Source organism: Lontra canadensis, unplaced genomic scaffold, assembly GCF_010015895.1.
Source record: "Lontra canadensis isolate GAN:19392208 unplaced genomic scaffold, GSC_riverotter_1.0 scaffold109, whole genome shotgun sequence".
In the NCBI taxonomy this organism is placed as follows: domain Eukaryota; kingdom Metazoa; phylum Chordata; class Mammalia; order Carnivora; family Mustelidae; genus Lontra; species Lontra canadensis.
This window is the reverse complement of record NW_022631103.1, coordinates 1,765,148-1,791,538: the sequence shown is the minus strand read 5'-3', so window position 1 is coordinate 1,791,538 and position 26,391 is coordinate 1,765,148. Positions and strand designations below refer to the sequence as shown.

The following is a 26,391-nucleotide window of genomic DNA, read 5'->3' as shown; positions in this document are numbered from 1 at the left end:
TGTACCAGGTTTTTAAATGTAAACACTGTAATGTCGCCGCTGCCCAAGCAGATGCCATCTGTCTCCTAGAAACCGTAACCTAGCTTAATACTTAAAGATGGACTTTTTAATTTTGTATAAAATATATCTTTGTATATATTATATACAATAATTGTATAATATATACAAAAATAAATGGATAACAACATTCAAAGGAACTTGATCCTAACAGAGGCTAACACTGGCACACTCCAATTCATTTATAGGGCCAGGCCTCTAGCAACCTGTAAACGTGTACCAACAAAACCTTCCCTTCCTCCTCCTTTTTAAAAAAAGATTTTATTTATTTATTTGACAGAGAGAGACACAGTGAGAGAGGAAACACAAGCAGAGGGAGTTGGAGAGGGAGAAGCAGGCTTCCCGCGGAGCAGGGAGTCCAACACAGAAGTCGATTCCAGGACCGCTGAATCATGACCTGAGCCTGAAGGCAGATGCTTAACAACTGCCACCCAGGTACCCTCCCTTCCCCCTTTTGAGTATCTCTGTGAAACACCTGGCTCTTCCAAGATGACATAGCATTCTCTTGACAAGGCCCTCTCCCGCACATCTTAAGAACATTTAAACACAGATTCTGGGGTACCTGCATGGCTCAGTCAGTTAAGCATCTGCCTTCAGCTCAGGTCATGATCCCAGGACCCTGGGATTGAGGCCCACATGAGGCTCTCTGCTTAGCAGGGAGCCTGCTTCTCCCCCTCAGTTGCTCCCCCTGCTTGTGCATGCACACTCTGTCAAATAAATAAAATCTTAAAAAAAATAATAAAACATAGATTCTAAGGGGGAGAAAAGGAAGAGAAAACAATGACCATATAATGGCATTCCTAGAAAGTGCTTGATAAAGGGTAGGAATGATACTTTCTTCAGTTTCTTCCAACATCCGTTTTCTTTTCAAACTTCCTATAATAAGCATTCATACCCATGCAATTTAGGAAATAAAGGAAAAACATTTTAACTAATCAAAACAAATATCTTTAAAGTTTGCATTAAGCAAATTGAAATCTTATATATGTTTTTAATGAGGGTTAGAGTACAATGTTTTTTAGATAGTTTCATTTAGATAAGTATGAATGGTGTACCATTTATAAGTACATAGACTCACATCTATATTGTCCATTCTCTAGCGTAGGCAGCCCTTAGTGTGAAGTTCTACTTTTAGTCTGAGGTACTTTTCCTTCCTATTCTCTGGCTATGGTAGACAGATTTTTTTCCCTCTGTGGTCCTTGTGCCCTGGTGTTATTCCTGTAAACATGTGACTTAGCAAATGGGATTTTACAGATGAAATTAAGGTTGTTAGCCAGTTGACCTTAAAACCGAAAGATGATCTGGGTGAGCCCAATTTAATCACAGGGGCCCTTCAAATCCCAAGAGTAAAGCAGAAGAGTCAGCTCCCCAGTCAGAGAAATATAGTGACAGAAGAGGCGGGAGAGATTCAAAACATGAGTCCCCTTTGCTGACCTTAAAGATGAAGGGAGCCACAGGCCTGGGAACGATGGTGCCCTCTAGAAGCTGCAAATGAGCCCTAGCCAACAGCCACAGAAGAAATGGGACTTCTATCCCACAGCAGTGTGGAACTAAATTCTGCCCATAACCTGAAAGAGCCTTGAAACAGACTACTTCCCAGAGCCCAAACCTACCAGTGCTTTGGTTTTCAAGCCTTGTGTGACCTGAAGAAACAACACTGAAGCTCTGACTTACAGAACTATAAGATAACAAATTTGTGTTAAGTCACTAAGTTTTTGTAATTTGTTATAGCATCAATAGAAAATATAACAGCTAAAGATAGAAACTACAATGTATGACAAAAGTGAATTCTTCAAGGAAACCTAGGCAATATTTTTCTACAAAAGCTTTCTCTGTAACTATTAACTGACATGTAGAATATTAGCTTAATGACTCAGCAGAAACAAAAATAGCTTTCACATTAACCAGAGACTTTAATTTGATTTTGTGAAAAAAGCTTATAAGCAATCAAGCTGCTTTTCTCTTTTGTGTTTGTTACTTATAAGTACGCACAGTGCAAATATTAATCAGGGAGAACCTGTAACTGTGAAATGCTATGTTGTTCAAGATGACATGTTTACCATGTGGTTACTGGAAGACAGAGCCTTCCCACTGATCATTTAACACCCACAAAAAATACATAACAAACAAAACTGAAATTTGAATCTATGGTTATTAAAACACAAAAGCATTTGAAGTCGGGGCTTTTTTCCTTTTTCCTGAAATAAATTATAAAGAGTGATCCCAATTTCAAAGGTTTAAAAAAAGATTTTAATAGATATATATCGAGTGCTTCAACAGGTGACTCAGCCTATGGAATATTTTTTCTTTTTCAAAAATAGGCTAAGGAAGAATGAACATAGGATATTCTTGAAAATGTTTTGACTAATATCCAATCTTGCATTTTCTTATGATTGTCATGGTCATAACCTAATGGCTATCAACTTTCAGTTTTATTTGTTCCACTCAAAATTCACTGTATGATATTTAAGCATACATGTCAAAGAACACAGGCATTCTTCTTAAAACAATATTTAGATTACTCTGCTTAGAGTTCACAGTTCTCTAACAATTTTACATTAAACACGCAAAACATTGTACAACCAGAGAGATTTGTGAACAGTCTTGAGAGAAAGCTGTATTTTGGTACATTAAGGCAGCTTCAGCCAACAACTTAAGAAGTTCTGAATATTTGTTGCCACAAAAGACAAGTTCAAAATTTGAATATTTGATGTTTTCAAGAAATTTTAAGTCACTTAAAATAAGAATACCATAATTCGTGAAACTGTGGTCTTAAACGTTTTTACCACTATATTCTTACCACATTAGACTTCTAAAATCAAGATAGTCATCCTATCAGTATCAAAGATTTCTATTAAAAAGAAGAAAGGAAGGGATTTACCTTAAATATGATGATAAACCCTGTATTTAAGTAAGGGCCCTCAAACAGTTTCTCACACACGTCTGTGAGGTAGGTTATTGTCCACATTTTGTAGATGAGAAAATCCAACCAAACTGAGAATCACATTCCAAATTAATTTTTGTTCTTTGCTCTGCATTATTTCTTGCCCTTACAAACCTTTTAAAGGGTTGAACTGTAAAGATTCTTAATCACTGCATTCATTTTAAAAACATGAAAAAGCAGCCAAAGTTTCACCAAAACGACTTAAGAAGTAAAACAACATAAAGGCAACAGAAAAATACATCCAGTGAACAGCTTCTGACAGTGATAGGGTGAGGTATGGTCAAAGGAGCCTGAAAACCAAACAGGCAAAAGCAAACAATGTAACCATCTGTGGAGGGCAGAACTGAGGGAAAACAAGAGCAATTAGAAAAAACAACTTCAGACAAATTTTTGACTAATTATTACTATTCCTATAATTTGAGAAGGCACAATTAAGGTGTTTTGTTTAGAGCAATTAATCTATTTTTTTTTCCATTCAGGAAAATATTATCCATCTAGAAGAATGGCCTTTCTTTGTAACAAAATTAACGTAAAAGGGATTTTTAGCTGTGAGAAATAAACTCTTAAATAAGCAGCAAAAAATTAACTATGTAAGTTAAAAAATTAAGCAGCAAAAAACTAACTATGTAGTTCTCTGGGGCTAGACCATTCCTGTGCCTCCTTGGAATTTTAAATCAACACAAAGCAGTTAACCTTGCAAAATCACACAGATAAACCCTGTCAAAATTCTGTGTATGTTCAGAAAAGTTTTCATGCTAAGATATTCTACAAATACTTCAGCTTTTTTTCCTGGAAAGAACACACTACTCTGGGGTTTCCTTAATTGCACTTTAAATGTAACTGAAATTTACCTATCTTGCTTGTCCAAATAACCATGAGCTACCTCCGCAAAACCTAAACTGCTTTGGATATAAACAGTAGTTACCGAAATCCCGTCACAGTCATGGCTGCAAATGGCACTGCTCTGCAAGTAGGGCAGGAAACGCGAACACTGGCTCACTACGCTAATACCCGCCCACAGTCTGGTAACTTCTAGACCCAGGCTGACTCTTATCAGGTTCTGGCTGAAAAAGTTTAATTAAAACTCAGTCCAGTCTCACTGTGAGTCCGGTTCTTTATGCTCTTACTGTTTACTTTATGCTATTACTGTTCAGTGGCATCAGATCCATCAAGATTATATGTGGAAAGGCTAGTAAGGAAGCCAGGAACTTGTTCAAGTAACGTATCATTTTTTTAAAGCTCATCAAACAGATGACATTTCAAAGCTCTGTAAGATCTGGGAGAATATCAAGCCAATAGCAATTAGGTAGTTTGTGAACAGAGATCTACTCTATGAAAACAGTGTTTACCATCTAAACACCCATACGAAAGGAAACATCAATCTGTACATGAAATTTAGATAAACCTAATTCAGATAACAGTCAAAAACTATTATAATTTAAGATCGGGGCTGCAGCTACTTTTACTTTTTATAAAAGACTGTGCTACAAGGATCAAGTAAATAAAATTAAAGGAAGAATCATGCTTAAAACACCTTCCGTATTTTATAAGCACCCTCAATAATTCAAAAGTACTTATAAATATCAATATAGTAATCATAAGTAATTTTCGTTAGTAAAATCAACCAGTCCCAGTAATTAAGAAATATTCAGTTAAGACTACTTCCTGTCACTCAAAGACTTGAAAGCAATACATCTGGGTTTATCTTTATTACTCCACTACTCAGAGGTCTCAGGGATCCGGACTGTTCTCCCCTTGAGGAAGGTGGGGCAGAAAGAGCAGTGGTCATCGCTGAATACTTGTACGGCATTAAAGCTTTATGAAGAGCTTTGTGGTCCTGCTTCCCCGACTAGAAAATGGTTATACCTCACAAGGTTACTGCAGGGTATTAACGATGTTAATAGACATGGTCTCTGGATCTAAAAATCACTATAAAAAAGTATGGAACGCTTCTAATACTTCAAATTAGTAACATGTTGCTTATGCCAAGTGCACATGATGTTTTAACGTGTTCAGTTTTCTAGATGATTTTTGCCATTTGTATTCTAGAGGCCAGCTGTGTTTACATTTTTTTTCAAGTATAAACCTTTAAAATGCCTCACCAAACAAATACAGAACATTGACACTAGTATAAAATCTCTAAATATATAAAAAGTGAACACTAACGCAACCACACAAAAAAGGCAAAGACAGAACTTTAAAGCTCAAATGTACCTTGGAGGCCTTTGAGCCTATCCTCCCACTTTAGAGGTTACAAACTGAGGTCCAACATAGGTGTGATTTACTAACAGATTGCACATATCCCTCATCCAGAATTTCCAATAGAGCCTCTGAGAACGATTATTAAAATAAATTACCTTCCCTATTTAAAAAGTCACACAATGACAGAATGACCAGGTAAAGAGAAGCCAGACTGAAAAAATGGAGTTCTTTAAAAACAAAAACAAAAACAGACAAAACCATGAACATGGTTTGCATTTAGATATTGAGATTTCACAGCCATCAACAGGATTTAAATTATTAACCAGTGGCACACAAAGATACCGTGTCTGTGGGAAGCATATTCTAAGCTTTTCTATTTTATAAGTGGAAGGTACAGTACTTATATTAACTCAGTATACTGCACATTAATAGAAGCTACAGATAAATTCAAACAGTCAGAAAACCTGTAACAGTTGTCTATGATTATTTTCTTAATTATGTCTCTTCCAATATAAAAAAAAAAAAAAGTTTATGTTCCCTGAGTACAAACTGGTAGAGAATAAGAAAAAGCAACCCACAATTATGCAGCTCTCATGGGAACCCTATTTGCAGAAAATAGAGAATTGTCTGTAAAACATACAGCCAATTCTCTGACAGAGAAATACTGGTACTTCCAATTAATTTAGGATCCTAGATTCTTGTTATAGCAGACTAATACCAAGGAACAAAACACTTGAGGTTACAAAAGTGTGCCAAAAGTTTGTTGATCAAAACAAAATCCAACTTGAAATAGGTTTGCCTACCTCCCCATTCAATTTATCTGTTCCTACGTTACAGATTACAGGAATTAGATCTAAATATGGTGTCCTGTATTTAGAAAATGTTCACGGACTATACAGTTTGAAAGTGAGAATCAATGTCATAGACTCATTGCCTACAAAGCCATAGAGCCATAATAAGCATTAGTCACTAGTTTCTTAGGCCTTTTTTTTCTTAAACAAATAATCTGCTTTAAGTTTTCTCAGCTATCCATTCAACACAACAAATAATAAATTTTGCTCCCAAACAATACCACAATCTGATTAAGAAAATCAAGGTACTATGAAACACATCACAGACATACAAAATTTTGTTTAGGCCAGCATTTGCTCAAATGAGGATGTCCACAGGTTAAAATGAAATTTTTCTGATTCTGAACCATATTCTATCCAGCAACTGGTAAGAAGAAAAGATACCTTAATTCTATTATTTCCTATGTTAATTATCATTATATAATTACATATATTATTATATATATGTAATATACATATTACATATATATTATAATTAACTAATTACAGCAACTTGGGACAATAAGTTTCCTAAAACAGTATTTTCCAAATTTGCCTTTTCCCATGGAATATTAAGATTAAAAGTAGTTAAATTAATTTGGGGAAAGCAGGGTTAAAGTTTTCTTTTTTTCACTGAAGGACTTTTCAAAGTCTTTAATTCTCATATCCACTCCATCCTCAAGCAAGAGTGTGGCATATAACACTTTCCAAACTTGCTCAATGGACTCGTTTTTCAGCACAGCATCTCAGGGATACAGTGTGGGAAATGCTATTGTAGAACCATATGGAGTTCATTTCCATGATGTAGCTAATTCTTTATAACCTAATAATAGAAGCTCTCCTCCAAAATCTTAACTTGAAGAAATTCTTCCCACCGCAGATCTAACCACATACCACACCCCTGATTACAAGCTTACAAGATTGAAATGTGGGAATTTAGCAACTGATTCTTTCCCTTTTCCTGCCCATTAGCAACAAAAGCCTCCTATGACATTGTTCCGGCCCCTATTATGCCGTACTGAGCCTCCTGAAATCTCCTCAATATAAAGCAATTTACTGTTCCTTCTAGATTCAGAGTAGCTGTGCTTTAAAAATGTAAGCATAAGAGAACTGAAACTGCAACCCTGGTTCTCCTAAAATTCAACAGATAACCATCAAAATGTAGATACTCACAAATACTGGCAAGAATGAGAAAATAGTATATAATATTTTTAATTCTCAATAAACATGATAATCACCAATATAAAGTATTTTTATATGAATAAGTTCTTAATATCTGATTTATTCGACTAACAAAGCTAAAATGCCACTATATTCCTTGCTGTTTTTCCACCTTCAAAATTGTTAGGGATTTTGTCATTAGGGACAAGGAATTATCAGAATTCCTATTTCTAAGATCAATCACAGTCAAGCAAATCGTATGAGGTGGACCTGTTCTTCCCAAAAGAGGTATTTACACATTTGAAGCCGTTAAAATTATGCCCTATGTATAACACACAGCAGGACGCTTATCCCTCTAAAAACAATCACAAAAAGTACCCTTTGATGCCACTAGATGGCAATCTTTCAAAGGTTTAAACTTAAAAAGAGTTCAATGCAAACCCACCCTTTATCCCAAATTGGCTAGCAAAGATTTCTTTAGATATTATGAAGTCAGACTTAAAAGTTACTTAACACCGTTTTTAAAAAGTTCTATAAACCAATATGATGTGACACACTGCAAACTCCTGACTCGAAACTACTTAAAGACAGACATGCTTATCTTCCAAAAACATAAGAGAAACTTGGCCAAAGATTTTCATTTGCTTCTTGGTAGAAAACATTATTTTTGGCAAACAGAAACCTGTTTTCAAGAGCTTAATCTTATCTAGGGTAAGTCAGGTGAATGAGAGTGTAATTATAACACATTAAACAAATGAATAAATACAAATTAGATAAATTACACATAATTTAAAAATTAAATACTTTGACTAAAACAATATAAGCAATGAGCTATTATCTAATCTGCTGTATATAGGTTTCTTTTTAAACTTTAAAAAAAAACCTGCACAAAGCAAAACAAAGAAACTGTTTGGTTTTTTTCCTTTAAAAGCACTGGTGTGTGAATACATATATGTATATATGTAAACAACATATACATTTATTCAAGAGAGATTTTTTTTTTTTTTTTTTTTTTTTAATGTTTAAGGCTTTCCTAGCCTAACAGCCTCAACAGGTAAGGTCACAACCTAATAAGCTTTGGAGGTACAGAAAAGCCCTTAGGGCCAGAACAGTGTTTTCAAACTGGATGGCTAGCAACCAAGATTCAGAACAAAGAAAGGGACCCAGAAAAGATTTAAAAGCTAAGTAAATCAGCCACTAAGGATCAGACAACAAAGAAACTGGTGGTGGGAATGTGGGGATGGGGGGGGTGGTTGTGGTAACAAACTTGAACTTTAGATGAAGAATTAGCATTGTGGGATGCAGGGGGACATATGCACACACTCCCCACCACCACATACATTAAATCAAAGGTAAAAGTTCTATTTTAAGGGACTGTTGGTATTTTGCTTTGCTTCATTTAACTATTTTATCATGCTTGGTGAAATACAAAAATAAATAGAGGCAAAAAGAATTTGAGAAAGGTAGTTTCGAAAGCATGTTTTAAAATGATGTTAAGTTTAAAAAAAATGTTTTTTATGAAAAACCAAAAATTGTAATTTCAGGTGTTCTAATACTGAGTAGAACACCGAAGACTCTTACGTAAATATATTATCCAAGGAAATCTCGAATAAAATCTCTTGCTGGTTATAAGCTGTTTTTAAGGAACCTGGAAACCAGTTACCTGTTTCAGGACCACAACCCTTCTGTTAAACACTAGGCAGTATTTTCAAAACCTAAAACTACTAGAAGAACTTGGCTTCCAAAATTCTGGGGGCCAGCCTTTAAGGTTTCAACATTTAAATACCATCTTACTAATGGCTGTGTTAATTTTTTTTTTAAATCTTGTGCAAGAAGACTGGGTGCATGACACAGTTTAAAGCCTTCTGAACTTTAGGAAATAAACTGGATTTACCTACACTAAATAGTAGAGCAAAGAGGTATTGCCAAACCACACTTTGACTGAGATGACTCACCAGTGAGGGTATATTAATCCTCTGTAGTGAACTCACAATTTTAAAGTAACAATACTCTTCATCAATGTTCGCCAATTAAAGATACTGCCTCTATGAATTTATCATAGGCAAAACAGAAGTACAGACGTCTATAGGTAAGGAAAATGTCGGAGTTTTTTGTTTTCAATAATTTCAATGGCATTGAGTGTCCCCTGGAAATATTCATGACTCTCCATCAGTATTCCAGAGTGTATGATATCCATAAGTAAAATAATAATTTTAAGAATCTATCTGATTTTCACAGTGCTATAACAGAAAGACAGAAATTAAAGAAACACCATCAACGGGCTAAAGTAGTGATAAGACTGGCACACATCTCAAAAAAATCCATGGTGTGACTGCCTAGACGGGGTGAAACTGAAGACAATGCGCTTCCAGTCAAAGAGCCAGTGAGAGAGCCAGAAAGTGAATGGCTCTCCGCAGTTACAGAATCAAAACTTGATCTTGCTCTATGTAAGCCAGCAGCAGAACAGGAACGCTGAGGTGTTGAAGAACCAGACCTCTGCTCCACCACATCATCTGAAATGGATGAAAGAAGAGCAATTTATATGAAAGGTATATTTGCCCAAGCCCTTCCTATGAAGATGCTATATTCAGAAAACTGAGTAAACATATCTGAACAAGGGAAACTTCATGGATGGCATGTGTCAGAGTTTTAAGAGCTGGAGAAGCAATAGCCCTTCCCTCTCACAGTTATCACAGACATCACTCATCAACTACAACACTAACAGTCAAAACGTCACCCCTAAATCCTTCTCAACATAGTATTTGGCATGAGCCTTGAATTTAAACTGATATCCCATTTGAAGAAAGAATATCCCTGAATGATTATTTTCTTGCAGCATAACAACAACAAAAAAAAAAACATTAAAATAAAAAGTTACCATTATACAGTGCTTCTGAACCTTCAGTACACAATGCCTGGGCATGGGGTAAGGAAATTTTGTTAAAAATAAAGATTTCCAGGGGCGCCTGCGTGGCTCAGTGGGTTAACGCCTCTGTCTTTGGCTCAGGTCATGATCCCAGGGTCCTGGGATCGAGCCTGAGTCGGGCTCTCCGCTTGGCGGGGAGCCTGCTTCTCCCCTCACCCCCTCCCCCGCCCGCTCTCTCTACCTGCCTCTCTGCCTGCTTGTGATCTGTCAAATAAATAAATAAAATCTTAAAAAAAAAAAAAACAAAAACAAATAAATAAAGATTTCCAGTTTCCCAGGACTCACCTCTAGAAATAAATTCTGATTTGATAGATCTGGGCGTAGTTCCCAACAATCTGCATTTTACTAAGAACGCTGGGTAATTCTGATGACAGGCAGTGATAGCTCAGAATAAAATTTAACTGTTCTGTTGAAAACAACTTCCCTAACTCTGAACTCAGTTCTCCTCTGGTTCTGTCCTGCACCTGACCCCTGGCTTACTGTTTTTATCCCACTTGGGCCTCTGGACTGAACATCTGGTTCATGAGGGTTTGACTTCTGGCACCCACTAAAGACTTAGACACAAACCACAACCACCTTCCTGATTCCTTCATCTCCTAAAGGATTGGGTCATCAAAATCCAACCTGAATACAAGGAGAGACTCATTTGGCCAACCAGGATGAGGAAAGTTGATGAACAGAGAGGTTTAGATACTATAATCCTAACAATAAGAAAATATGAATGAAGAAATGTGACAAAGAACCGGACAGCATCACACAATATTAGGTAAAAACTGCCTCCCTGTTATTCCTTACTTTAGCTCCACAACCAACACCACTGCAAGCGAGCTTTTTATGCCAAGGAGGCACGTCTTTTGAAGAAGTGCTGGGTTAGAGATACCCATGTCTTCAATCCTTTTCATTTCACTTGCATTTTTAGTTAACTCTAGATTACTTTAAAACCAGCATAGAAGACCTACCCACCATGTCTTTGAGATGATTTTAACATCTTATCAACTAGTGCCAAGTTTTATCTTCTCAGAGCTCATGCCTGCATAGCTTCCTTACCATCAATGCTTTTAAAGTCCAAAAGATAGCTTCTATTGTCAACCAGATAAAGTTGTAAGCTCATTTTCACATAATTGCCAGTCACTGGATTTTTTCTTCTTACACGAAGATGGTATGCATTCACTACCTAAAGTGAGAAACATTTTTTAAGGAAAAATGTTAAAAATAACAAGCTACAGTATCTCCCTTATTCTTGTTGCAAAGAATATTGAAATAGCTGACAGGTGGGGTAGAGAAGGAACTCCTGAATCATCTTCTAATATTACATGACACTTTAGTATTTAGTATTTATTTAATCTCCACTAATAGGACTGTCTGTGCAGATCACTAGAAATTTAAAGGGAACTCAGAGATTATGTAAAGTCCAGCCTTCATTCTAGCTATGCCTTTGCTCTAAAATGTCAACAACAATTCCGGTCACCCAGCCTCAACTTGAATACCTTTACCTATTAATATGGAGTAGGAGGAACAAAACAGAACTAACATTAATAGTTTGCATTAGGAAGTATAAACAGGTACTGTCACAAAATTTATGTATTCCAATAATTCTGTGAAGAAGTATTATCTGCCCTTTGAACAGAAGAAAACTGCAGCCCAGATAAAGATGATTCTGGGTTTTCAAAACATCTATCAAAGGAGTTCCAAGGCGCCTGGGTGGCTCAGTCGTTAAGCGTCTGCCTTCAGCTCAGGTAATGATCCCAGAATCCTGGGATCAAACCCCACATCCAGCTCCCCGCTTATTAGCATGAAGCCTGCTTCTCCCTCTCCCTCTCCCACTCCCCCTCTTATGTTCCCTCTCTCGTTGCGTCTCTCACTGTTAATTAAATAAATAAAATCTTTAAAAGAAAAATGAGTTCCAAATTTTTTTCAGTATGGAATTTTAAAGAAATTAATGTCTTTCTTTTAACTAAATTGCTTAAGAAAAAGCATATCTGTTTTTAAATGGTTTTAAGGAACTATTATCTTGTTTATTCATTTCTTGTACAAATAAAATGAAAATGATAGATGTTTCAAACATGTCAAATGAATATACACAAGGTATATTTGAATATTTTTATTCTGCCTTTAAAACTACATTCATAGTCCTCAAGAAAAGAAGAGTAAAAGATATCTGAAATGAAAAAAAATGCTTTCCCTCCCACATATACTCAAATAGAATTGCAATGAATTTGAGCACTAATTTAAAAAAAAGAAAATTGGGAGCTAAGAGTAAGAAAAATATACCATAACCAAGGATTAAAAGCACTAGCCAAATAAAAGAGATTTTCCTAACCTAGAGGAAAGTATTTTTTTTTTTTATTTTATTTATTTATTTGACAGACAGAGATCACAAGGAGGCAGAGAGGCAGGCGGAGAGAGAGGGGGAAGCAGGCTCTCCACTGAGCAGAGAGCCCGATGTGGGGCTCGATCCCAGGACCCTGAGATCATGACCTGAGCTGAAGGCAGAGGCTTAACCCACTGAGCCACCCAGGCGCCCCTAGAGGAAAGTATTTGTTGACTGAATAAATATGTCCTGATGGTATCACTTTTATTGACCCCTAGCTGTTATAGCTAGCAGGAAAAAGAAAAGAGAGAAAAGTAAAAACACAGCATCTTCAAAGACACATGACTTTTTATTGCTATGATGCAGACAGAAATAGGTGGACTATTTTCTCAGGTGATTTCAGGTTGATTACTTTCTGTTTCTTGGCCAAGAATGCTAGTCTCTAAAAATATTGTAGGTCCGCAGCATCAACAACTCTTCATGCTTTCAGAACTGTGTTTAGTTTGGAATGCACTTGGTATATTAATGGAAAAAATGGGGTTTATCATCCAGTAACACCAAGACCACTAAATTTGTATCTAAATAAAAAACAACTTTTTTAGAGACCTAAGTACTCAACTCAGTAGATCAGAGCAGCTTACTATACCAAAAAAATAATAATAATAATAAATAAAGCTAACTTTTACAAATGATCTTAAGATATTACAATTTCCTACCTTCCATTCAAAATCCAGCTGCTTCATAGCTCGGTAGACTTCAGCCATAATGTCATACGGTTTGCTTTGACTTCTGATTCCAAGATGCCACTTGGCTTTTTTCACAGCTAAAGATTTGGGCTTAGTTGTATTCAGTGCATCCAATGGACATCTCGCTTTAGGACTGTCTGCTATAAGAGGTGGCATCCTTTCTGGATGAGGTTTCAGGCCTGGGGGAATATGCATGGTACTATCATCCATAAAAGAACCAGATGGGGGACTAGAGGCGAGGTAGAACTCACTGGCTTGGTTCATTATTCTCCGATTGTCAATGATAAGATGATAAGCCACTGCAAGCTGGTCTTGAGGGTCACCACTATATAAACTGTTCATTACTTCTGATTCTGTACACTCAAATTTTTCACACACTTCTTTCACAGCCTCATCATCAATGACGTTAGCATCATAGGAGGGGTCTTCAGGAAATAAGTAACTGGGCAAATCTTGTTTAAACCATTCATGCTCTCTAGGAAAAATACCACAATACACTATTGTAAGAACATGCTTTGGCAAGTCCCAAATAATTTAGACATGGGGCAATAAAATATAACAGAAAGACCTGTTCTCTATATGATTCTGAGTAAGCTAATTAACCCCCACCCTTGAATAACTATGATTATTCAGACTTGGGTATTTGGCTGACATTTCTGAAAAATTAGTAAAATGAGCCTGTCACTTCAAAGGAAACAACTAGCGGTATTTTTTGCCAATGATAAAGTTCAACCTTTCAAGCAAAATTTTAGAATTTTATATAATTTGTATCTACCTCCATGAGTTTGACAGCTTCCTACGACTTTAAGACTTTTCTAATAACTTTATAATGGTAACAATGAACATGGTTTTTAATACTTTATAATGAACATGTCACCATTTGGAAAATCTTTTGAACTCAATAACCCGGTATTTTCAGAATGACCAAGGTATTTTCAGAATGACCAAGGTAAAATATCTACAACCCGGTATTTTCAGAATGACCAAGGTAAAATATCCACAAAACACACAAAAAAAGACCAGTGAATTTTAATTAATAAAGTACAAATATACACTGAGATGTTTTCTAATTTATACTGTAACTAACAAGTTAAGCTTTGGCTTAAGATCAAAGAAGAATATCCACAACTATCTGAAAGACTGTTAAAATGTTCCTCCTTTTCCAACCACTTATTTGAGTGGTATCAGATTTTCTTCATAGACTGCAACCAATACAACATATTGCAACAGACTGAATGAAGAAGTAGACCTAAGAACCTAGCTGGTGTCTCTCTTAGTAAATAAGCCCAACACGTAAGAGACTGAAAAATAATTCTACTCTTATTACCATTTTTTAAATTTTTCATAGATGATGTGTTATTTAGATTAACATGTAGTAGCTTTACTGTTATTTTTAAGTGAATTAAGTGTTTTTTTTTTAAGTTTCTCAGTTTCAATTTTTTATGATAAATACTGATATAACCTGCATTAAACAACACAACTCTTTGGAAGCCTCAATTTTAAGACCATAAAGGGGTACTAAAACCAAAAAGTTTGACAATCAGTCTCCTAAATCTTATTTTCTCACACTTCTGGGCTTTTGCACATCCAAGAACATCCTGCCTCTTTTCATCTGACTAACTATGTATTATTCCTTTGAGACTACATAAGCATTGCTACGTGATAGAACTGGGCACCCTCTAAACTAAATTCAGATCAGTCTATATTTTGTTTCAATGCTTTCTATTGACTGATTGTTTCATTTATGAATTTTAACTAAGAGTATAGTATAGCAAAAAGACATTCCTCCTCTCAGATTATATTCTAGCAGAATACAGATAAAACAAATATTCACAAAAATAAATATATAGTTTCAAATATATAAATATGAAAATCCTGTGATAAAGATTATAAGAGGAGAACACAGGGTAAGATAAAAATATATAAATCAGAACAGGAGCCATGTAATTAGGGAAGCTACGGAGTAATATTTAAGCAGATATCAGAATGATTAGAAGTCAGCTGGGAGCAAAGAGCTGGGAAATAGGTATTCCCAGCACAAAAAACAATGCAGGTGAAGACTGAGACAAAGAGTTGCGCCATGTTCCAGAACAGGACTGAGGCCACTACCATGAAAACAGGAGTTATAGGTTGGAGGGGCAAAAGCTATCAAATATTTCTGACAGCTATAGGCTAGAAGAAAGATTCTGGGACTAGAACCTATGCTTGATGAAAATCACTGAAAGATTTTACAGAGACATGGGTGACATAATCTAATTTGCATTCTGTAAAGATAATCTTGCTTGTGATACAGAAACTGAAAAGACAAAAATGATAATGTTGATGATGCTGATGAAATAGTCCAAGTAAGAAATGATGGTGTGCCAGGCCTTGAGGATGAATCTTCTACAGCTTCTAGTAGATCTTTCTATTGTAACACTCACACTTTCTTATAGGTGTTGATTTTTTTCTTAATCTTACTCACCAAACTCAGAGCTCCTTGAAACAGGGACAATGCCTTATTTAGTTGTATTCAACTACCCAACACAATGTAAATGTTCAATAAATGCATAATAAATAAGTGACAAATACATAAAATATGAAAACCAGAATTAATCCATTAATGTGTTTATTTCCTATATCATACTAAGCACCAAAGGCTTGGTAATAAAGATGCGATATATTAATCTCTCCCATAAAACAGGAGACATTATATATCTAACATTTTAAAAATATTAGTGACAAATAGGGAAGATGAGCATTTCCAAATGAACTCCAAAAACTCACTCTTCCATGAAATCATTCAGAGTACTAGCAAAAATCATCAAAATCAACTTTCCTAAAACCATGGAAATTTACCAAAAGCCTGCAATAATCTGAGAAGTGTTTACTCAAGAAAATAGCTGATCTCAGTAAAAACAGTGAGATCTGAAACATTTTAAATTGCCCTATTCCCATCTTCCTTTTCCCACTTCTATGGTAGCCTTGAAAACCAGCAGTCTCACAATCATGGTAGCCCAGAACACCTAATAACCTAATAATGGCCTAACAACCACTAAGGGGAAGATAGGTTCAGAATTAGAGCAGAATAGGTTTAGAACTCTCCAAAAGTCCTAGCCTCAGGAAACTGTAATTATTTGACATGTCTGGAAGTTCCCTGGAAATCTCCATTTTGCATGCCTTGTCTTTTTCTGACCTGATTCAGAGTTCCCTCACTGCAAATAGCCTTCTCCCCAGGACATTTGTCAAAAACAACCAATGGTGGGCACCTGGGTGGTTCAGTGGGTTAAGCCTCTGCCTTTGGCTCAGGTCATAATCTCAGGGTCCTGGGATGGAGCCCTTCATTGGGCTCTCTGCTCCGCAGGAAGGCTGCTTCCCCCTCTCTCTCTGCCTGCCTCTGCTTACTTGTGATCTCTGTCTGTCAAAGAAATAAATAAAATCTTTTTTAAAAAAAACAAAAAAACAAAAACCAACCAATGGTAACTGTGACATCCCAACTGACTGAAGAGGCAGTAAGATTTGGGGCAAACAAGAAGCTAACCATAAACCTTAAAATGAAAAGTTCAGGAATAAGAGTTCCACTGAGGTCTTTGAAATACTCTGATATATTCCTGGGACTCAAGCAGGCCATGCATATATTATGCAGGGCTGTGTGCTTACCCAAGAAAGACCCTCATTTCTAATCACTGGCTGACTTTGAGGCTCTCTGCTAATGTGGAATAAAGACTAAATCAGAGTTAAAAGCTTCTCTTTGGAGCAATGAAGACATACTCCAACATGTACATACAATCACTTAGCAAAGGCTGTGAGACTTATTAGATCAAGGCATTTAAGGAAAGCTCAAACAATAAGATGACCATTAAGCTAACTTATCAGAGATTTCAGTGGCCAACCATGACAAAAAGTACAAAATCTGGGGAATTCAGTAAAATCACTAACAAAAGGAACAGCAACAAGAATTACAAACTAAAGACATACATCCAAAAGAAATGGAAACATGTGACCATAAAAAACTTGTACATGAATGTGCATAGCAACATTATTCTTAAGAGCCCCAAAGCAGAAACAACTCAAGTATCCATTAACTGATGGACAGATAAACAAAATGTAGTGTACCTGTACGATGGAGTATTTTTAAAGAACCAAGGAATGAAATACTATACATGCTACACCATGAATGAACCCTGAAAACATTATGCTGTGTGAAAGTAGCCAGACTTCAAAGGCTACATGCTACAGGATTCCATTCATATGAAATTTCCAGGACAGGCAAACCCATAAAGGCAGAAAGTAGATTACTGGCTTCCAAGGGATAAAAGGAGGGGGAAATGGGTAATGACTGCTAAGTGCATAGAGTTTCTTTAAGGGAATTAGAAAATGGTGATGACTGTACAACTTTGTAAATATACTAAGAACCACTGAATTATACAATTTGAAGGGACAAATGTACAGTATGTAAATTATATCAATGATAAAAATGTTTAAAAAATGATAAATAGGGGGACACCTGGGTGGCTCAGTTGGTTAAACAGCTGCCTTCGGCTCAGGTCATGATCCCAGCGTCCTGGGATCGAGTCCCACATCGGGATCCTTGTTCTGTGGGGAGCCTGCTTCTCCCTCTGCCTCTGCCTGCCACTCTGGCTGCCTATGATCGCTCTCTCTCTCTCTCTGACAAATAAATAAATAAAATCTTTAAAAAAAAAAAGATAAATAGGGAAATAATCTAAATTTTTATTTCTAATTCATTCATATGCACAAAGGACCATAATTCTTAACCATAAGAAAAGTGTCAATTAAAAAGTCATACTCAACTTTTGTTTTCGGGAGTCAGTTTCTGAATTAACTCTATCAAGATAAGCAGTAACCAGAATGTTTATGAGAGTTGGCCTGAGACAATATATCAGTTCATTTCCCCATCAGAAATTAAGTCTTTCTATCACTATTACTTGACACTCTATTTTGGTACTTAAGACTCAATGACTTAAATGAGTTATGGAAACACATGAAAATGAGAACACAACAAACCAACATCTTTGAGATGCAGCAAAAGCAGTTTTAATAGGGCAATATATAGCAATACAGCCCTACCTCAAGAAATAAGAAAAAGCTCAAATAAACAATCTAAACTTGCACATAAAGGAATTAAAAAAAAAAAAGAACAAAGTCCAGGGTGAGTTGAAGAAAATAATAAAGATCAGAGCAGAAATAAATGACATAAAAATTAAAAAAACAATAGAAAAAAAATCAGTAAGAGGCACCTAGCTTGCTCAATAAAAAGAGCATGTGACTCAGTCTTGGGGTGTTGAAATCAGCCTCACATGGGATGTAGAGATTACGTAAATAAATAAATAAATAAATTTAAATAAAAAATAAAAGATCAATAAAATTGAGAGCACCACTTTTATTCAATATGGTCCTGGAAGTCCTAACTATAGCAATCAGACAAGAAAAAGAAATAGAAGGCATCCATACTGGTAAAGAAGTTGCTAAACTGTGACAGTTTAATATCCATCCAGTATGGGTGCCTTCGCAGATGATATGACATTCTACATAAAAAATCCTAAAGACTCCACCAAAAAACTACTAGAATAAATTCAGTGAAATTGCGGGATACCTAGAAATCAGTAGCATTTCTATAAGCTAATAACAAAGCACTAGAAAGAAGAAATTAAGAACATAATTCCATTTACAACTGCACCAGAAATACTAAAATATAACCAAGAAGATTAAAGACTATACTCATGGATTGGCAGAATTAGTGTTGTTAAAATGTCTATACTTACCCAAACCTATCTGCAGATTCCAAGCAATACCTATCAAAATACCAAAAGCATTTTTCACAGAACTAGAACAAACAATCCTAAAATTTGTATGGAACTATAAAAGACCTCAAATAGCCAAAGCAATCTTGAGAAAGAAAAATAAAGCTGGAAGTATCACAATCCCAGATTTCAAAATACACTATAAAGCTACAATAATTAAAACAATGGTATTGGCACAAAAATAGACACATAAACAGAACAGAATAGAGAGCCCAGAAATAAACCTATGCTTATATGGTCAATTAATCTAAGACAAAAGAGGCAAGAACATGCAAAGAAGAAAAGACAATCTCTTCAATAAATGGTGTTGGGAAAACTGGAGAACTACATGTAAAAGAATGAAACAGGACCACTTTCTAACATCACACACAAAAAATAAACTCACAATGATTAAAGAATGAAATGTGAGATCTGAAACCATAAAATTCCTAAGAAAAACACAGACAATAATATCTCTGACACCAGCCATAATACTTTTCTAAATATGTCTCCTAAGGCAAGAGGAACAAAAGCAAAAATAAACTATCAGGACTACATCAAATAAAAAGCTTTTGCACAGTGAAGGAAACCATCAACAAAGCAAAAAGACACCCTACTAAATGGGAGAATATACTTGCAAATTATATATGCAGTAAGGAGTTAAGTCCAAAATACATAAAGAATATAACTCAACACCAAAACAAAACAAAATAAAAAATCCAATCAATTAAAAACAAGCAGAGGACCTAAACAGACATTTTTTCCAAAGAAGACATGCAGGTAACCAATAGACACATGAAAATATGCTCAACTGTAATCAGGGACATGCAAATCAAAACCACAATGAGATATCACGTTACACAATTAACACTGCCAAGGACTAAAATAAAAAAGACAAGAAATAATAAGTGTTGACAAGGATGCAGAGAAAAAGGAATTCCACACTGCTAGTGGGAATGTAAATTGGTATAGTCACTGTGAAAAATAGTATAGAAGTTCCTCAAAAAATTTAAAATAGAAATACCATATGACCCAATAATTCCACTACTGGGTATTTACCCAGAGAAAACAAAAACACTAATTCAAAAAAATATAAGCACTCATATGTTTATTGCAGCATTACTTACATACAATAGCTAAGATATGGAAGCCACCTAAGTGTCTAGCAACAGACAAATGGTAAGGAACATGTAGTTTACATATACAATGAAGTACTGCGCAGCCTTAAGAAAAGATGAGATTGGGGGTGCCTGGGTGGCTCAGTGGGTTAAAGCCTCTGCCTTCGGCTCAGGTCATGATCCCAGGATTCTGGGATCCAGCCCCACATCGGGGTCTCTGCTCGGCAGGGAGCCTGTTTCCTCCTCTCTCTCTCTCTCTCTGCCTGCCTCTCTGCCTACTTGTGCTATCTGTCTGTCAAATAAATAAATAATCTTAAAAAAAGATGAGATTATGCTATTTATAACAAAATGAATGGACCTAGAGGGTACTGTGCTAAGTAAAATAAATCTGAGAAAAAAATACCATATGATTTCACTTATCTTAAAAAAAGATATGAAAAAACAAATAAAAAGCAGCATCAGACCTATAGAGAACCAATGGCTGCCAGAAGGGGGGTTTGGGGGGACAGGCAAAATGGGTGAAGGGGAGAGGGAGATGCAGGCTTCCACTTACAGAATGAATAACTCAGAGGAAGCATATTTAATTTTCTTTCTAAGGAAAAGCCAATTAAGTGACTGAGACACCTAGCTAGTTTGGTCAGTAGAACATGTGATACTTGAACTCAGGTTGTGAGTTCAAGCCCCATGCTGGGTGTAGAATTTATTAAAAAAAAAAAAAAAAGAAAGAAAGAAAGAAAAGAAAAAAAAAAAGAACTGTGAACACAAAAGATTTTTTTTTCCTGCTAAGTACATTTCTATAACTAAACTTGGTGCTATATACAATTACAGATTTCTTTTATGTAGGAGGCCTGGAGCACTTAAGAAAAATAAGCCCCTTCTTGCAGTCTAAGAGATAAGCAGCAATCACATAAAAAAACCATGTCATCATTTAAACATTCCAGGAGTCATAGTCTCTAAACAGCCATTCTGGCTTATGAAGATTAAGAGGAGAGATTCTGGAAAGATGGCAAAAGAATGTGTTTGTAAATGAATAAACGATGAAATGTTAGGTAAGAATAAAAAAAAAAAAAAAAACACCTCTAAGAAACATAACCTGGTAAGTAAAGAGTAAAAGGCAATGCATTATCGTGGCTTGTGTGTGCTATATAAAGGTCATATTCACAACAACACCAGCCGCTGCAAGTTCCAAAGTTTCTCACATAACAAGAAATCCTTCACAGTGCTAGCAGCTATTTTTGGATTAAAAATCTTAACAAAACTTTTAATGTTTCATTTCATCAACCATATATAAAATACATAAAAGTCAGTCTGTATTACACATAAGATTTATTCAGTTTCTCAGCATATACTACATTCATGGGCCATCTAGCATTGTGTGTACTAAGATGAGAAAGACACTCTCTCTACACTTATGGAGTTACAACTTAGGACTGGAAAAATACGCACTGACATTTGAAATGATAATGAAAAAAAAACAACAACCATAAACAAAATTTGAAAATCACGGAAGTGGAAGCAATTAACTTTGCCAGGGGGAATCCAAATTGATTTCACAAAGGGGGTCATATGTAAGCAGAATTTTAAAGGATGAATGGAAGTCTGTCAGGTCAAAAGAGACAGAAATGGCATCAGAGGCAGTAATATAAATTAGAACATGAAAGCATAAAACACATGTTATGTTTGATGAAGAAGGAAAAGCTGAGTGTAGCTAAAGTGGGTGTGGTGGTGAGTGCAGGAGTAAAACCTCAGAGCAGGAGTAAAACCTCAGAGCAGGAAAAGGAGCCTCCTTAGGAAGGGCCTTAGAGGATTTGCTACCTCAAGGAAAAAGTATGAGGAACAATCTGAAATATTTAAAAGATAAGTGACATGATCAGGTCTGTGTAAAAAGGAAAGCAGAATTCCTATACAATAAGTATTAGAGTCTAACATAAAGCAGGCACTCAATTAGTGATACAATTATTAATATTATAAAATGTACATAACAGTAACAAAAAGAAGAATCACCTTATATCTTTGATGGTCGCTCGTTTCAGGGGATCAACCTGCAGCATATGCATCAAAAGAGTGGCAACAGAACGATTGAGATATTCTGGGATATAAAAAACACCCCCTCGGATCTTCTTAAATAACGTAGGTACATGCTCATCATCAAATGGGAGGGTGCCACAAAGAAGGGCATACAAAATAACACCACAGCTCCAGATATCAACTTCAGGACCTGCATACAATCTAAGAGAAAAGATGACAATGCCAACCTGAAATGCAAGTGCCATTTGTTCTCATCCAAGTATACCTGCTTCTGTACACACATGATGTAGATTCGGTGTATATTCATTTGCAAGCCTTTAATGAAGTCCCTGGCCACACCTCAACACTCAATGCTTGTTCGCCATAGAGAATTGCTCTCAGCAGTTACTATTCAAGCTTTCCAAAAGAAAGTGTTACTTTGTCACAAACTCACAACTTACTAATTAACTAATTAAAAAATATAAAACTTACTATGGTTGGTTTTTTCCAAGGAAACATCAAAATAAATGACCATAAACTTGAAAAAATACTACTATAGTGTTTAGGCTAAATCCTTTTACCACAAAACTATAAGAAAGAAAATGCATATAAAATAGAATTTTCATCCCTGACATGCCTATTTTAAGGAGTTTCTGAAGAATTAAAGTGCTGAACTAGTCCTGCAGCAATCTCTTCGACAGTATTTGTCCTGTATCATGTTATCCTGAGTATGACTTTCATTCTAATCACTTGTTAGATTAGCTCATGGGACTAAGATTAGCTTTGCTCCACATAACCTATGTCTGGAATATTATTCCTTTTTTCTCTCACCTTTCTGCAGTACTAAAATGCCTCTGATACCCCACTGACAAATTCAAACCTGGGTCTGAGGTAACAAAGTAAATCTCTACAATTCCAATTAAAAGAATATAAGCCATTTCAAAAAATTGCTGTCCATCATTTATATCATTTGCAGTACTTGTCCAAAACTCCTATACCTGCTCCTTGCGATAATACCTTTTCTTTATTTTCTCTCAGCGAATTCTGTTAACTTTTAAAATCAGACATTGGTCACTGTGAAAAGTCTTCTGTTTACCACTGCACTCTGTATAAATATTTTTTTAATATACCAATGAGTAAGCTCCAATCCCTACTTATACAGTTTAATTTCAGGAATGACAATACTGTCCCTGAAAAATCTCATTCTTCTAAAGACAAAACATAAAATAATACTCTATACAGTACCTTATAAAAGAATATATAAATTATTATTTAAGGACAGTGTCTGGTAAGTAAATGATGACATTAAATTTAACAAATGCTTTCTCTTATCCGTACTTTTCCAAAATGAAGAAAATCATGATTTGTTTCAGTCATTTTTTTTAAATGGAAGAACTCCTTAAATATACTCATTACAAAATCTAAACCAAATGTTTAAAAAATTGTTTAATATAACTATTCTCTCTTCAACAATGGAAAAATTAAAGGGATAATTTGTTCCTATTATGTTAACAATCTCATCCTCTGAACAGAACATATTTTAATTAAATGTTATTAGAATGAACAAAAGATTATAAAGAGCTTACTCTCTCCACTGATCTATTATTACCTGCCTGAGATGACTTCAGGTGCTGCATAATTTGGAGACCCACAACTAGTTCGCAGAAATTCACCATCTGACATCATATTAGACAATCCTGAAAATAAGAGTAATATTTACTTTGTGCTATTTTTATACGTCGACATAGATAAATGCATGAAGAAAAATGTCAAGTCTTCAATGTTTTGTATATCATATTTTATAATTATTTTAAAACAGTGGCAAGCACTTGAGAGACTAGAAGAAGACTACTTCAGAGTGCTTACACTCTGACAAAAAAGATAACGCACATCACATATGATTGGAATTAAATTCCTTTTCTAACTAAAAATGTTGATTCACTTGGGTCACCTGGGTGGTTGCTGGTTGAGCATCCGACTCTTGGTTTTGGCTCAGGTCATGATCTCAGGGTTGTGGGATCAAGCCCCATGTTGGGCTCCATACTCACGGAGAATCTGCTTGGGATTCTTTCTCTCCCCACTTCCAAGGCCCTTCGCCCAACTAGTGCTCTCTCCAAATAAATTAACCTTTTTTAAAAAATGTTGATTCACTTCACAAATATGAGGTTATTCTAAATTACATGAACTTTTCCAAACATAAAAGCATCAAAATATTATTTATCCATTTCTACAGTTGAAAGAAAGAAATAGAGACCATTACTTTTTATCCTGTACTTTCAAAGCCTTTTTAAACAATCTCTAAGTAGAAAACAGACAAGCTCCAATTTATAAAGATTACATTAAAAAAGCTTTTAGATTGGAAAGCTTGAATTCAACATAGAAAAAATAATCTATGGAACCAAAAATCTAGTTGAAGTATCATACTAAAGAGCTTTGCGATTTAGAGAAGGAAGAGAAATAGGAAAACTAGTTTCCTAGTTTTTAGATTAAAGACAAGGTACAGACAAAAAATTTACATAAGCAACACTGAACTCGGACACGTTTCCATCTCTCTTTCTATAACCTCTTACTTCCTAATCCTTTTGCCAAACACCCTACTATGGTACTCTTTCCAGGAATGTTTACCCCAGAAACTGTTTGGTGCATTTAAATTTACATTTTGTTTTTTGTTTTACACCTGACAAAAACTCCTATTCTTTTTAGCAAGTAGTTAGATTTTACCCTGAAGTCAACCCTTGATCAAATGAGAAAGGCTGTAACTCTTCAAAACTGCACGCAAATTTTCAGGTATTTCTCTTTAAGTGCATTCATCAAAGGAAGTGCCCATATTTTCAAAAGAGTTTGTGACCCCTCTCCAAAAAAAAGACAGGTTTTCCTTTAGGAGAAAATGCATATTAAATGGATGTACCTTGAAACTGGCCCTCTAAACTTCTCTGGAAGCATGTGTATTTTTAAAATTGTGTTTAAATGAACCTAACAAACCAACATGGAGACTGTGCATTAACCCCTTTTTCGTGGTATCAGATTAATAAAATTGAAACTACAAGTTCATAGTTCTTCAATAGTTGCTACTGACACACTTTAAAAGGCAACTAGTACATTTCTGAACAACTATGGAGTTACATACCAAAATCGGCTATCTTGGCATTCATGTGAGCATCCAACAGCACATTCTCTGGTTTCAGGTCTCGATGAACCACCATATGCCTATGGCAGTAATCCACAGCTGACAGAATCTGCTGAAAGAGCCGCCTTGCTTCCACCTCTTCAACCTAGCAAGTATAAAAGAAGCTGCACTAAGAATATTTGAGACATGTACATAGCAAGAGTTTTAGTTTCATAATCAGCCCAAATGTAACTGAGCAAGCTAATTAAATCAGGCTAGAATTCTCAACAAATCAGACAAACAAACCAGAAATTTGCATTAGAGTTCAAGATGTCAATCAATAAGGTTCTTTATTTGCTCCTAGGCTAGGAAGATTTAATTTTCAATTAATATTACTAAATTTGTACAATGTTTTAGGCAATCAACAAGTAAAACATAATGTAAAACAGAACTTATGTGAAAGTGCTAAGAAAAGGAAATCCTTGAAGCTTCAACATAATGTTATGGAACAGATTTTTCACTGACATCATGTTGGCAATTAAGTGGAGTATGTTCCTTAAAATCACTATTTTTTTTTTAAGATTTTATTTACTTGCCAGAATGATGGCAAGAGACAGAATACAGAGGTGTGGGGGAGAGGCAGAAGCAGGCTTCCCTCTGAGCAGGCAGCCCCATGTGGCCTGGGATCATGACCCGAGCCAAGGCAGACGCTTAATGACTGAGCCACCTAGGGTCCCAAAATCAGTATTTTGAAAGGTATATATGTATATTTTTAAGATTTTCTTTATTTATTTGAGAGAGCAAGAGAGCAGGGGGAGGGGCAGAAGGCAAAGCAGTCTCCCCTCTGAGCAGGAAACCCGACACAGGTCTCCATCCCAAGACCCCGGGATCATGACATGAACCAAAGGCAGATGCTTAACCAAATGAGGCACCAGGTGTCCCAAAAAGTGTATATTATTTTAAGATTTTATTTTTAAGCAATCTCTATACCCAGTGTGGGGCTTGAACTTACAACCCCAAATTCAAGAGTCCATGCTCCACCAATTGAGCCTGCCTGGCACTCCTGAAAGGTATATTTTTTAAGAAAGAAAAAATGTCTAATATTCTGTATCTTTAGTTGGTCTTTATTACAGAAGCAACCCTGACTTTGAAGATATCTTTGTGGTTTGCTATTTCCTACTATCCTCTTCTTAGCTTAGGGGC

The 26,391-nt window shown here is 35.6% G+C and overlaps 1 protein-coding gene across 3 annotated transcripts in view; it reads right to left on the bottom strand.

Moving 5' to 3' along the window:
• Nucleotides 1-8,820: 8,820 nt before the first annotated feature.
• The window catches only part of PRKAA2 (protein kinase AMP-activated catalytic subunit alpha 2), a 65,878-nt gene continuing 48,307 nt past the window's right edge, over nt 8,821-26,391 (bottom strand). For all 3 annotated transcript variants that reach the window (XM_032839743.1, XM_032839746.1, XM_032839744.1), the window contains 6 exons: nt 25,210-25,354; nt 23,692-23,779; nt 22,080-22,304; nt 13,148-13,652; nt 11,168-11,294; nt 8,821-9,707 (listed from right to left, as the gene is read on the bottom strand). In XM_032839743.1, coding sequence (XP_032695634.1) covers nt 9,469-9,707; nt 11,168-11,294; nt 13,148-13,652; nt 22,080-22,304; nt 23,692-23,779; nt 25,210-25,354 — 1,329 coding nt within the window. In that variant the 3' untranslated portion in view covers nt 8,821-9,468. The remainder of the gene's footprint in view (nt 9,708-11,167; nt 11,295-13,147; nt 13,653-22,079; nt 22,305-23,691; nt 23,780-25,209; nt 25,355-26,391) is intronic.